We start from the raw sequence: 15096 nt of genomic DNA, 5'->3' as shown, positions 1-15096 counted from the left end.
TTTGCTTCATTTAAAAATTCACTGTATTGCCCTAGCTGGTTTGGTCCAGTGGATAGCGTGTCAGCCTTCGGACTGAAGGGTCCAAGGTTCGATTCTGGTCAAGGGCAAGTGCCAGGGTTGTGGGCTCGATCCCCAGTATGGGGAGTGCAGGAGGCAGCTGATCAATGATTCTTTCTCATCATTGATGTTTCTATCTCTCTCTTCCTCTCTGATATCAATAAAAATTAAAAATATATATATTAACAAACATTCACTGTATTAGTGTATAGCATTGTTAACTATAATTAGCAATACTGCATTGTATACTTGAAATTTGCTAATGGGTATATCTTAAGTGTTCACACACAAAAAAAGAAAAAATAATAACTATATGAGGTGATGGATATATTAATTTGCTTGATTGTGGTGATTATTTCACAATGTATATGCATATCAAAATATAAAGTTGTACACTCTAAATACAATTTGTATTTATAAGTTATGCCTCTAGAGCTTGGAAAAAAATCACTGTAATGATTCTTTTCATTGGATTTGTCTCATAATAAATGATTGCATATTGCTTTGGTGACTATTTGTAACTGCGCTTAATGTTCTTAACTTAGTTTCTGCACTTTATAATTATTACAAAATAATTATAATGTATTCTGTTATTTTTCTCTTTAATGTTAAAACATTATCATTAGGAGGAAATTTTTATGTTTAAATCATTGTATTAATGAGTACTTGACCTTCTTTGCTATTTTATCCCACCAACTCACCATTTCACCATCCAGGGCCAGTTAGCATGAAGTGAAATAAAAATGTCATCTTTGTGAATGATTTCTGTTCGTTTGGAAAGTCAAAATGGAAAAAAATCCTCGTTTGCGTTTCCCATGGTAGTCTCTGTTTTTGGTTTCTCCATCTTATTCCATGGCTCCCTTTTATTGTTATATTTTTCAGGGCAAAACTTGCTTCCTGTTGTGACGCTGTGCAAAACTTCATTGTTTCTCAAAATAACACTCCAGTCGGGACTAACATGAGTTACGAGGTGGAAAGAAAAAATGCAATCCTAATTAGAAAGAGCATTTTTAATATGTTTCCAGTGGTGAGTAAAGATTTGTTATGGTTTTTTTGTGTCATCGTTCCAGGTGAATTTTCTCTCACTTCAAGTTATAATTTATGATAATGGAGGAGTTAATGAATTAAAATGCCGTACTCTGTTGTATAAGATGTGCATAGTAGTCCACTTTAAAAGGCAATTTTGAATGCATGCTGGTTCTGCAGGGGATGGAATTTATATCTTAAAAGATAAGCATTTCCACTTCTTGAGTCTTGATGACTCATCCTCGAATGAGATGAGGTACTTGGGCTCTCTGCATGGTAATCGCTGGGGCTTGGAAAGATGACCATTTCTCACCTGGAACAAGTTTCTTCCAGTTGTCAGTTTGGGTGACTGAGTCAATTCCTTTACAAACAACTGTAGGTTTATGCGGTTAATCTTTGGGAAGTAAATACGTAAGAATTATTGGTCAGTAGACATAACCCCCATAGGTGGATTTTTGCCTTGTGTGTTTACTGCTGGATCCCAAGCTCCTAGAACACTCCCTAGTACATATGCACTCATCACGTATTTGTTAAATTAACTGGTGAGTAATGATACAGTATCATTACAAAAAGAAATCAGTCCCTTAATATAAACCCAAAGTTGGGGGAAATTTTTGTCAGGAAGGGCAGCCCATTGCTTAGAAACATACACTCTCCGAATCTTATTTTTTTTTTTTATTGAATTTTAGAGAAGGGAGAGGGAGAGAGAGATAGAAACATCAGTGATGAGAGAGAATCATTGATTGGCTGCCTCCTGCACATCCCCTACTGGGGATCAAGCCTGCAACCCAGGCATGTGCCCTTGACTGGAATCGAACCTGGGACTCTTCAGTCTACAAGCCAAGGCTCTATCCCAGTGGTTCTCAACCTTCTGGCCCTTTAAATACAGTTCCTCATGTTGTGACCCAACCATAAAATTATTTTCGTTGCTACTTCATAACTGTAATATTGCTACTGTTATCAATCGTAATGTAAATATCTGATATGCAGGATGGTCTTAGGCGACCCCTGTGAGAGGGTCATTCGACCGCCAAAGGGGTCGTGACCCACAGGTTGAGAACCGCTGCTCTATCCCTGAGCCAAACCAGCTAGGGCTCTTCGAATCTTTTGTAATTGATTTTGTTAAAAGCAATTAGGGCAAGTCAATATGATCTAAATGGGGTCACTTAATATAGGTAATTTACCAACTATAGACTATTAGATCCTTACAATTATTTTTTTGAACCTTTGACTTCTTACAGCTAATTTATTGTTTGTCATATAAATTGCTCCAATTTTTTTAAATTATTACAATTCAAAAAATAATAATTTTCTGGGAATAAATGAAAATAAACAGAAAACAGTAGGAAAAACTATTACACATTTTCTGGAAGAAAAGGAGGGCAAAAAATAATGCGTAAAACATTCTACAACACCCTCCGGAAGCACTGAAACACCAGTAATTGAAAAGATAATAACTAAAGTATATTTATATTCCCTATCTTGGAAGGCTGGGGAGAGTTCTCCAAGGAGCAATCCTTTCACCCATGCAATTTTTGCTAGTGTGTTTTGGGGTTTTTTTGTTTTTTTGGTTTTTGGTTTTTTTTGCTTGAGACTGACCAGAACAGAGGAACGGGGGATATATCTTACTTCTAATTGGCACCTTCAAAAAACTAACTTTACAGAGGCTGGATAATTCAGTATGCAATTAGCAACATTCACTTTTCAAATATATAACTGATTTTTTAAAATTGGGAGGAGAAATTTCTGAAGTCAATTCAGTAACAATTGCAGGTGTGTTGTTGTTGTTTAAACATCCGGGTTCCATGGCTATGGCTCCTGGGGGAGCTGACCTCTCTCCCACCTTGCTTCCTGCCTGTCTTCCCTGCTCAGTTCTGCTCGGCTGCACTCAGCTCAGAACTGCCAGGCAACACAGAGATCTCAGTAGTTGCTTTTGAGTAAATGTGGTGAAGTTACTTTCTCCAGAAACTTTGCTAACTTGCAAAGGAAAACAATAAAGTTGCTTTTCAACCAGAGTGAGCAATGTGCAGACACTGGAGTTGGGCAGATTTGCATTTTCTTGGGAGGTGTAAGTTAGGGCATGTTGATGTTTGTAATTTATTTAAACTCTTCCTGAACACAGAGGTCCCAAAGCATATGGATGTTTTCCCCCCGTTGACCAAACAGCCAGAGAAAAACATACGTTATTTTGACTGCTTAATTGGAGATATGCTTTCCTCAGCAGTCTCTCCTATTGTGGCATAAAGAGCATATTTGCGTTCTATTCTGTCTATAAAATTCAGAATTTATTGTGATACCGGTTAGTAAACACCGTCTTAAGATATTTTGAGCTAGAAGTTTAGTGACTTAAAATACCCTGAGATATTTGGGAGCTATTCATTTAAAAGTCAGGCAATCTGCTAGGCATTGGGGATATAAAGAGAAAAAAGGCATGCATGTAAGTGTTTTAGGCATTGAATGTGAGGAGCTGTGTAATGTGTATGGGTTAAGAGCAGGGACTCTGACACAGGTTGCCTGGGTTTGAATCACAGCTCTGCCACTTTCTAGCTTTAACGCATGCCACCTGCTTCCCATCTGTAAAATGCTTGTACTGTTGTTGTGTGGACTAAATGCCTTAACAAGTGAGGCACTTGGGTGCCTTGCCTAATAAGCACCTTCTGATGTTTAATTTTTAAAGACAAACCTAGAAGTGCTGAAATAGAGTGCTCTTTGCTTGTGAGGCATCTCCCAGGTGCACCGGCGGGAACAGATGGCCGTCACAGTGATTCAGGGTCTGCTGTGCTGCCCAGACCACATTGGCCCCTGGCGTGTTGCTAGTAGTGCTGGTAAACTGGCTTTGGGGAGTGGGTGCCCTGACTTGTAGCACTTGCCGATGTAACTAGTAGAGATGTAAACACCCCCACCATGGCCGATTTTAACTTACCAGTGGCTTAACAACCCACTCACACAATTCCTGAATATTTACCCGTTGGTGCTCACAAGTGAGCTTCAGCTCAATGCGGGGGAGGGGAGGGGAGGATTTGGGGGAGGGGGCTGCACCAGGTGGGACACTGGGCCAGCAAGCTCTTATTTAAAAAGTCACTGCACACATTGCACTGTGCTAGGCCTGCAGTGAAAGCTGAGGAACAATGACATGTAATAAACACACTCTCTGCCTTGAGGACTCACACTCAAATTCTAAAGAAAAAAAGTAAGTGAATCAAGACCCTGTCACTGTAGAATATGGACTGGCACCCTTGCTGCTGGTCAGGGTCACACCATTCCTTCAGGGAAAGTGACCAGCAAAGCGTAGTGTTGAACTGAAAGGTTATGCTTCAGACTGGGGAGGATTTGGTGACAGTGGGAGTCTTTCGGGGCACGCAAGTTGGGTCCTTGGAAAAATTTTAAAAGATTCAGGCCTGGGAAATTAATTTGAAATATGTGAGTACAGAGTGAGCAGGCCTTCCTGAAATGCCGTGGCTGGTCACTTGCGGAGATGGCAGGCTTAAATCTCCCATCGTCGCTGAGCCTGAAGGCCTAACTATTTAAGAAGCACAGGAAATGCTGCTAAATTAGCTGTTAATTTTATTTCCCAGAATCGAGGATTTTACACTACTTTCCAACTGCTTTTTTCTCTTTTTTTTGCTGAAAATGTTCCTGCTGGTAAGGCACAATGTGAGATTTTGCTATTCTCATTTTGTTGAATTATGTGATGTAAACTGCATTATATTTTTGTATACAAATACGTTGTGTATTATTACATTACATTGTATGTGATACGCTGTGTATTTCTCTCCCGAAAAAGAACAGGTTTAGGAGATATTTTTATTGTAAGTCTTAAGTTGATCAACATGTTATGGTAGTACTACTTCTCTTTTTCTTGTTCTTCTTTACATAGTATGCATAAAAATTAAGCTACTTGAATTAAGCTGATAATGTTTATGGCTCTAGAGGTAAAACTGTTTCATGGTAGTTTTCACTTCTTTTGCTAGTCGCAGCCTTTCGTGGAGCGCCCTTACAATCAGTGTGCAGTGGTTGGAAACGGGGGCATTCTGAATAAGTCTCTCTGCGGAGCTGAAATAGATAAATCTGACTTTGTTTTTAGGTAAGACCTGTTCAGCTGAGTTTTTTGAACCAAAGATCAGTTGGATATTTTACAGGATTTGTGTAAAGATAATCTGTAAATTTTGAGCTGTGTTGTTTAAGTCTACAAATTATTATTATTAATTAGTATTATTTCTTTTGAGAAGTTTTTTCTTTAAAAATGTTTGTTTTGTTAACCCTCCCCTGAGGATATTTTTTTTCCCCATTGATTTTTAGAGAGGGTGGAAGGGAAGGAGAGAGGAAGGGAGAGAGAGAGAGAGAGAGAGAGAGAGAGCGAGACATTGATGTGAGAGACACACGTCGATTGGTTGCTTCCCACACACACCCCGACCTGGGCCAGGGATCAAACCTGCAACCCAGGTACATGCCCTTGACCAGGAAGCAAATCTGTGATCCTTTGGTCTGGGGGTAGACACTAACCACTGAGATAACCAGTCAGGGCTCAGACTACAAATTATTTTGATAGGCTTTCCTGCAGTGTTAAATGGATCATTAGTTCTTCTGAACGTGGATACTAGAAGGATACAAATGTTCTGTGATAATTCAATTTCAGAAGCTCTGGGTGAAATCATGGTGAAAGAGGGTCTGCCCTGGAGGACTTGTCAGAGCCTTCAGTGTACTAAGGTTTTCATGGCTCCTTGAGAGGACGCTATGGAGCAGCATTTCCCAGGTTCACCTGACCTTGAAAACCTTTTTGTGTATTTTTTTTAAAGAGCATTTCAAGGAAGTTTTGTTCCCAGATAATACTTGAGAAAATGCTGAACTGGGCACCGTTCATACAGCCATGCAACATTATTGTTTATTTAGTTTCCTGACTTGAAATTTAAAAAATTTGTGCAGCTTCTAAATTATGCTCTTTTAAGATCTTTATATCTTAGTACCAGCTAGCTTGCAAAAATAGAAACTAAAGTGGTTTCCATGTGTGCCTGTATTCATAAACCATGTTACAGGATAGCTCTCCTTCCAGAATATGAAAGAAAGGTGATTCATTCCTTTCTGATGAAATGCACCTTTTTTCAGTTGAAATGCACCTTTTAAAAATACACACATATTTTTATTGATTTTTAGAAAGAAAGGAAGGGAGAATGGAAGAGAGAAAGAGAAAGACCGATGTGAGAGCGAAACATCAATTGGTTGCCTCCTGCACACCCCATACTGGGGATCGAGCCCACAACCCAGGCATGTGCCCTGACCAGGAATCGAACCAGCGACCTTTTGGTGCATGGGAAGACACCCTGGCCATGGATAATAGTTTGGTGAAGGCCAAGGGAGGGAGAGGTGGGGGTGGGCAGAGGTGGGCAAAGGATGGGGAAAAGGGTGATACCTGCAATTATGGAAACATTAAATTTTTTTAATAAAATAAATAAATAGAAATAAAATCATTGCATTATACACTTAAAAAACAGTAAATTGGAATCTGTTTTCCTCTTTCAGGAACACTAATTTTATACCTCAGAGGAGATCCTTTGATCCTTATCAATTCAATGCTGCCCCTTTTTAACAAATAAAAATAAAAGTGATCTGTAGTTCCTCCCTCACTTTAATCTCATTTAAAACAGACCCAGCAGTTCAACAGTTAATGGGTGTGTTCCTCATAATGAATGTTCAAATAGCCAATATCTGAATGACTTAGCCATTTGGTTAAAGTACTCATTACTAAAAAAGCCATCATGAAGATAAATAATTCTTGTAAAAGACTTTTTATAAACTTAAAATTCCCAAAAGATCTGTGGTATCATGCCTAAACATCCATTTGACTTTATGCAAATATAGGATAAATATATACTAGTCTAGTTTTTAAGTTTTTAAAATCTCAGCAGTTACTTAATTTATAACTTTAAAATAAATGCATGTATTTCTAGAGCCCATATTTGCTGATGCCAGGCATCTTTCTGCATATAGAGTTCTCTTTGAAGTTTGCCTTTCCAAGCAAAAGGCAAAAATAAGAGCTAGACTTGATTGGTGTCATTAAAATTTATTTTATTTTTAAGCCTGCTCTTATTTTGGATGTACATTTTATAAAACAATCTGGAAAGTGCTTATTATTACTTTGTTTTCATTTTAAAAGATTGGGAGTTACAAGTTAAGAATGTAAGGAGCAAAGATAGGGGATGAGTGGCTTTCCAACACTGATATATATACACTAGAGGCCTGGTGCACAAAAATTTGTGCACTGGGGGCGGGGGGGTTGTCCCTCAGCCCAGCCTGTGCCCTCTCGCAGTCTGGGACACCTCGGGGGATGACCATCTGCTGGCTGAGGCCTGCTCCCCAGGGGATTGGGCCTAAGATCGCAATCAGACATCTCTCTGGCAGCCCGGCAGCCATCGGGGGATGTCCGCTTGCCAGCGGGGAGCAGACCTAAGCTACAGTCAGACATCCTTAGCGCTGCTGAGGAGGCAGGGGAGGCTCCCACCACCACCGCTATACTGGCAGCCATAAGCCTGACTTGTGGCTGAGCAGAGCTCCTCCATGTGGGAGTGCCCTGACCACCAGAGGGCAGCTCCTGCATTGAGCGTCTGCCCCCTGGTGGTCAGTGTGTGTCATAGTGACCAGTCATTCCCAGTCTTTCTGCTGTTAGGGTCAGTTTGCATATTACCCTTTTACTATATAGGATAGAGGTCTGGTGCACGGGTGGGGGCTGGCTGGTTTGCCCTGAAGGGTGTCCTGGATCAGAGTGGGGGTCCCACTTGGGTGCCTAGCCAGCCTGGATGAGGGGCTGAGGGCTGTTTTCAGGCTGCTCACACCCCCTTCAGGGTGGGGGTCCCTACTGGGGTGCCTGGCCAGCCTGGATGAGGGGCTGAGGGCTGTTTCAGGCTGCCACACCCCCTTCAGGGTGGGGGTCACCACTGGGGTGCCTGGCCAGCCTGGATGAGGGGCTGAGGGCTGTTTTCAGACTGCCCGCATCCCCTTCATGGTGGGGGTCCCCACTGGGGTGCCTGGCCAGTCTGGATGAGGGGCTGAGGGCTGTTTTCAGGAGTGCCAAGCCTGCAACTGAAGCTCCCAGTCTCTCCTTTTTTTCTTTTTTTTATTCTGGGATTTATTTACCTTCTGTAATTGAAACTTTGTTGCGGCTCCAGCTCCGAGGCCAGCTGGCTGAAAGCAGGTATCTGGGGTTTGTTTAGCTTCTATTATTGCAACATTGTTGCTTAGACTGGAGCTCAGAGCCCGGCTGCGGCAGACCGGGAACCTTGGCTTCCTCCATCACTGGAGCAAGCAAGCCTCATGTTTGCTTCAGTTGCCTGGCTGCCGGCCGCCATCTTGGTTGGCAGTTAATTTGCATATCACCCTGATTAGCCATTGGTAAGCGTAATGGAGGTATGGTTAATTACCATGTTTGTCTATTATTAGATAGGATATATCATACCCAGTATTTCCTCTAGAACTCTCCTTGGATACTATTGTATGTGAAAATAACCTTTTATTCTTCAACAGAATATGAGACTGTCCTAGGAAGTAGATTTGTTACAGGAAGTCCCACTAATGAGGTCATTGCTAATGTTTTATCTATGATTAGTATTATTCCAAAGTGCTATATTTAATTTTTTTCAGATAAATCTTTTTATCAAGGTGGGAAGTGCACATTTCATTTGTTTGTGTGTTTAATAGAGCATGTAATAGGATTTTCAACTTCATTCCTCAAAACACATAAACTTTCAGTAGCCTTCCTTAAGGAAATACCTAGAGATGCTCCCTTTGTATGTATAGTTTCAAAAAATTGGTCTACTTAAAATTCTGTAAATGATACTTAGGGAGTCATAACTAACTTTCCCTTTTTTTTTTGTGACAGGAATAGATTTACTCAGAATTACAATTTTTTTTTCAATTTTAAAAAAATTAGTACTCAGAAGAGTACTAAACATCATTATAAGAACATTAGGATTTTATTTATTAACAGCATAATTTGGTGGGAAAACTATCCATATGGGAACCAGGGGATTTTAATTTTTTATTTTATTTTATTTTTTAATATATTTTATTGATTTTTTTACAGAGAGAAAGGGAGAGGGAGAGGGATAGAGAATTAGAAACACTGATGAGAGAGAAACATCGATCAGCTGCCTCCTGCACACTCTCCACTGGGGATATGCCTGCAACCAAGGTATATGCCCTTGACTGGAATCGAACCTGGGACCCCTCAGTCCGCAGGCCAACGCTCTATCCACTGAGCCAAACCAGTCAGGGCTTAATTTTTTTAATGTAATCTTTGTTCTGGCAGACTCTATAACCTTCACCACAATGCCTCAATGTTTTAATATCTGTAAATTGGTGATTATACCACTGTGGGAATATAATCAATATAAATAATTTTAATCGGAAGAGTGTGAACTCTTCAAAAGCTAGGCAAGATTTAATTGTCATTTCTAATATTGTTATTTATAAAGGCCTTAATCAATGTTGAAGTCACTTATCAAATTTGTATATTATATGCAATGTTGAATCAATTAAGAGTTCAGCACCTATTAAATAGTTTTAAATGCAAGTTGGATGAAATCTGAGGAATCTTAACGTCAATGATTTTCTAAAAAAAAAAGGTGATAATGGGCAGGAGAGGTGGAGGATAGTGTAGGACAGATAAATGGTGATAGATGGAGACTTGACTTGGGGTAATGAACACACAAAACCATGTACAGATGATGTGTTGTGGAATTGCACACCTGAAACCTGTGTAATTTTATGAACCAGTGTTACCCCAATAAATTCAATAAATTCGAAAAATGACAATAATCACATATGTATGAATGTATTTGTGTGTATGTATTTTATTTTTTCAAGTTGTATTTTGAAAATAATTTCTTCAAAATTTCAGGTGTAACCTTCCCCCAACAACAGGAAATGTTAGTAAAGATGTTGGCAGTAAAACTAACCTTGTGACCATAAACCCCAGTATCATAAGACTAAAGTAAGTATCTCCAACTTACATAACAGTTCAAGAACATTTGTTCATTGGTTAGCATGTTTCTTAATCTGAGCACCAATCTTATTGCCGAGACTGACTTGAAATACAGTGGGCATGGCTTTTGGGGGAAATATACATTTGTAATTTTTTTAAAAAAATATATTTTATTGATTTTTTACAGAGAGGAAGGGAGAGAGATAGATAGTTAGAAACATCGATGGGAGAGAAACATCGACCAGCTGCCTCCTGCACATCTCCCACGGGGGATGTGCCCACAACGCAGGTACATGCCCTTGACCGGAATCGAACCCGGGACCTTTCAGTCCGCAGGCCGACGCTCTATCCACTGAGCCAAACCGGTTTTGGCTACATTTGTAATTTTTGAATTTCTATCAAGGTTGTGGCTCATAAGAAGTTGTGACCAGTTGTACTTCTAATGTCATAAGCTGAATGTTGCTCATCAAATGAAAACTTACTGTTTCTTTATTTTTTTTTTATAGTAGTGAAGTTACTTTTTTCAGTTTTCTTTCAGAATTTTAATGTTACTCTTTTATCTTGGTAGTACTTCCTTGATAAAACCTAATCTATTTGGAAACTTGAGATAGCAAGCCTTAGGAGACCTGGCTCAATTTGATTTTCACTTTGAATAGTATAATACTAAATAATTATTCCCATGTGTCATTCTCCACATGTAATTACCATGAAATGTTGGTTGGTTAATAAAAATTCTATATAGTAGCTTTGCTGTTTTATTTTAATAAAAAGTGACTAGTAGTAATTATTAATAGAATACACCCCTCAAATAGTTCTGGTTTCTGTTAAGAGAATATAAAATACTAAAGGCTCAGTGCACAAAATTCATGCACTAGGAATGGGGAGTCCCTCAGCCCAGTCTGCTCCCTCTCGCAGTCTGGAATTCCTCGCTCCTTACTGCCCGCCTGCTCACTGCTCCTTACTGATTGCACTCTCTGCTCCTTAGTGCTGCCGCAGAGGCAGGAGGGGCTCCTGCCACTGCTGCTGCGCTCACTAGCCATGAGCATGGCTTCTGGCTGAGTAGGCTCCCCCTGTGGGAGGACACTGACCACAAGGGGGCCAACTCCTACATTGAGCATCTGCCCCCGGGGGTTAGTGTGCATCATAGCGACTGGTCATTCCAGTTGTTCCACCATAATGGTCATTAGGCTTTTATTATATAGACTAGAGGCCCGATTCATGAAATTCATGCACAGGGAAGGGGGGTGTCCCTCAGCCCCGGCCTCCACCCTCTCCAACCCAGGACCCCTCGGGCCTAAACCGACAGTCGGACATCCCTCTTGCAATCCAGGACCACTGGCTCCTAACCACTCACCTGCCTGCCTGCCTAATGCCCCCAACTTCCCTCCCTGCTGGCCTGGTCGCCCCAATTGCCCTCCCCTGCAGACCAGTTTGCCCCCAACTGCCCTCCCCTGTGACCTGGTCGCTCCAACTGCCCTCCCCTGCAGGCCTTTTTATATAGAGATGTTGTATCTGAAAGAGTTAAAGAGAATGAAATGGGGCAGAGGAAACTTATTGTGCTTAGCAGATATCTTGCAGAAAGCTTGCAGCCTTGAACACTGCATAGCCCAGATAACCATTAAACATCTGGCAATGGGAGGAATGAAGGACCAGACCCTACTTCAGCAGAACTGTTTGCAGCCAGCAGAAGTTAATAAAAACTTGCCTCTCCCTTCAGTCTCTGCTGATTCCTTTTTTGGACTCAGCCCACCTATACCCAGGTGCCTGAAATAAAAGTTCTTTTGGTACATTATGGCCTCATATCATAGTTGAACAACCCCAGTCCACTCTGAACCTTTCAGTATCTTTCTCCCAAAAGCTTACTTTCAAAATACACAAAATTGTGTAATTATTTAAATTAAACATGTAAAGCTATCGCAGTTACAGTGGAGGAAATTTTAAAAATGTGTGTATGTATATTGTTTTTAGGTTTTCTAAAGGAAACTTTTCTTTTATAATCATACTAGAGGCCCGGTGCACAAAAACTTGTGCACTGGGCGGGGGGGGGGGGGGGGGGGGGGGGGTCCTCAGCCCAGCCTGTGCCCTCTTGCAGTCTGGGATTTCTCGGGGGATGTCCACCTGCTGGTTTAGGCCTGCTCCCCAGGGGATCGGGCCTAAGCTGGCAGTCAGACATCCCTCTGGCAGCCCGGGAGCCCTCGGGGGATGTCCACTTGCTAGCGGGGAGCAGGTCTAAGCTACAGTCTGACATCCTTAGTGCTGCTGAGGAGGCGGGAGAGGCTCTCCCATCACCGCTGTGCTGGCAGCCATCAGCCTGGCTTGTGGTTGAGCAGAGCTGCCCCTGTAGGAGCGCACTGACCACCAGGGGGCAGCTCCTGCATTGAGCATCTGCCTGGTGGTCAGTGTGTGTCATAGTGACCAGTCATTCCCAGTCATTCTGCTGTTAGGGTCAATTTGCATATTACCCTTTTATTATATAGGATGTTCAAAAGATATACAAATCACAAGAATACAGCTTGATGAATTTTTAAAAATGTATAGATATTTTAAGAATGTCTTATGTTTGAGAAAACATTTCATCATTGTAGACTTGGAAAGTGTTTCAGCATCAAAAAGCAACCTTAGATTACTGAGATTGAAGGTCAAAGAATACAAGAAATATGTGTCCAGTAAGGGGATGGCCCAGGAAGAAAGTAGAAATTAAATCCTAGAAATACCAAGAAAAAGAAATTAAGGCCTAGCTCTTTCTATTTACAATATACTTACTATGATTTTTTTCTGAGTCTATGGTGTGTCTTTTTATGTACAGTGATATGCATGGTTCCATTTATTTGGCTAGAGGTAAACTTAGCCTGTGTTACCAAAACCACTACTTTGATGATGATGATTAATATTACTATTATTACTATCATTATTACATTTGGCAGATATGGGAACCTAAACGAAAAGAAAGCAGTATTTCTAGAGGACATCGAAGCCTATGGAGATGCATTTCTTCTGCTGCCGGCGTTCTCCTTCAGGGCCAACACCTTTGCCTCTTTTAAAGTGTACAGCACGCTGGAAGAGTCTAAGGCAAGACAAAAGGTTATATATTTCCATCCCAAGTACCTGAGGAATCTCGCCCTCTTCTGGAGAACTAAAGGAGTGACAGAGTACCGCCTGTCCTCTGGCTTGATGATCGCGAGTGTGGCCATTGAGCTGTGTGAGAACGTGAAACTGTATGGATTTTGGCCCTTCTCCAAAACTGTGCAGGACACACCTGTCAGCCATCACTACTATGACAACAGTTTGCCTAAACGTGGTTTCCATGAGATGCCCAAGGAATACAGCCAAATTCTTCAACTTCACATGAAAGGAATCCTCAAATTACAATTTAGTAAATGTGAAATAGCCTAACCAAAGTGACTTAAAGTGGGAATCGTTGTAATGTAATGCTATAGGTGAGTAACAATGTTTCCGAACACAGAAACTGGTGGTTGTAGGGTATAATAGGAGGAGCCCCATACTTAGTTTGATCAAAGCTCCCCACAAAATGTGCAACCTCAGCAACTCATTCAGTTCTGATCTTCAATTTCCCTGACTGTACAATGGGGACCAGGATATCTAACTCCTATTAGGAAAATATGAAAATCTTTGAAAACTCTTGGCAAACTATTTGCCTGAGGTAAGTACCCCAAGTCTGTTTCCTTTTGATAGTTATAACATTTCCACCCTCACCAGACTGATAATAAAAGGTGTGCTGTTTGAAACCCTTTCTGGAGAGAATACCTGAACTACCAGTACTCACTGAGGATGTTTCTCTGGTTGACCTCTCTCTTATCAAAAATATCCTTCTCATCTTCCCTCCTGTCTTAAAGAGTGCATTTAAGAAAATTATATACTAAAACAAGAAACCCTTGACTATTCAGGAATGAAATCCTTCTCTTTGTATGCTAATGTGCCTGCTTCTGATTACATTCACTTGTGTCATTCCCTGTGATGACTGGTATTGGTTGGATTTTAGGCCAATTCTTTTTCTCCTTTACCTACATTTTAAAGTCACTTTTTATTTTGACTTCTTCCTCACTCTTAAGTATTTCCTCTCTCACTGACAGGATCCACTTCAAGGATATGAATGGTTACAATGTCCAATTTTTCTTACCGGTTGACTTATCCGTGCCCTCACTTATTTAATTAATTTTTAAAAAAATCATTGAATAGCCACTTCATGCCAACCCTGTAACAAGCTCTGTGAGAGAGATGCAAGGTCCTGCAGGAGGAAGCGGACACGCATGTCATCACTATGATCTGGTGTGATACATGTTACTACAATAGCTATGAATAAAGAATTGTGAGGAACAGGCAGGAATAACTAAATCTACTTCGTAGAATCTATTTCAGAGAAGAGGTGATTTCTGAATTAAACCTAGATGAGTAAGGTTTTAGCAAATGAAGATAATTCTGGGTAGAGGGAATAGGATAAGGGAGAAAGCTGTCCCCTTGCTTCTGATTCATCAAAACTAGCACAGCTGAAGGAAGGTCATGTTCTTTGCTAAAAAAAAACTGCCCCAGGAGGGTAGGATACAGACTGTGGTGGTACTGGCTTGGGCCCACATCTGTGAAATGGGAATGATACCAGCCTGGCAGATTTTACAGGAAAGCTGCCATGATTAAAACACGAAAACTTCATTCTCATAAGGAAAGGTGTGTGTTCACATGAGAAATAAAACTAATTACTTCAACATCAGTCTAAAATGAAGCTTGCGTAGATATGGAATATTAGCATTTTCACACCATTCCCTTACATTATGATGATACCTGGAGGTTGCAGCACTAGGTGAAAAAGGTGAAAGGATTAAGAAGAAAAAAAAAAAATATATATATATATATATATATATATATATATCCCTGTATCTACTGAACAAGTTATTTGACTTAAATAATTATGTTACAGAATAGTGAGATGCTAAGAAAATTCTAGGGCAGAAGGAATAGGGAAACTCAGATAAGAAAATTAAATAAGACCAAGCAATTTAGAAAGCTTTCAGCCAAGTTGTAGCAAA

At 40.6% G+C, this 15096-nt stretch overlaps 1 protein-coding gene across 1 annotated transcript in view; it reads left to right on the top strand.

Moving 5' to 3' along the window:
- Positions 1-15096, top strand: part of ST8SIA6 (ST8 alpha-N-acetyl-neuraminide alpha-2,8-sialyltransferase 6) — a 174217-nt gene that overhangs the window by 147034 nt on the left and 12087 nt on the right. Inside the window, exons 5-8 of the mRNA XM_070408060.1 lie at positions 940-1084; positions 5055-5167; positions 9974-10066; positions 12982-13494. Of these exons, the coding sequence (XP_070264161.1) occupies positions 940-1084; positions 5055-5167; positions 9974-10066; positions 12982-13450 (820 nt within the window). The 3' untranslated portion in view covers positions 13451-13494. The remainder of the gene's footprint in view (positions 1-939; positions 1085-5054; positions 5168-9973; positions 10067-12981; positions 13495-15096) is intronic.

Source organism: Myotis yumanensis, unplaced genomic scaffold (assembly GCF_028538775.1).
Source record: "Myotis yumanensis isolate MYYU_CA2020_CCGP unplaced genomic scaffold, mMyoYum1.0.hap1 SCAF_1, whole genome shotgun sequence".
NCBI lineage: Eukaryota > Metazoa > Chordata > Mammalia > Chiroptera > Vespertilionidae > Myotis > Myotis yumanensis.
This window is presented reverse-complemented; position numbering and strand designations above follow the sequence as displayed.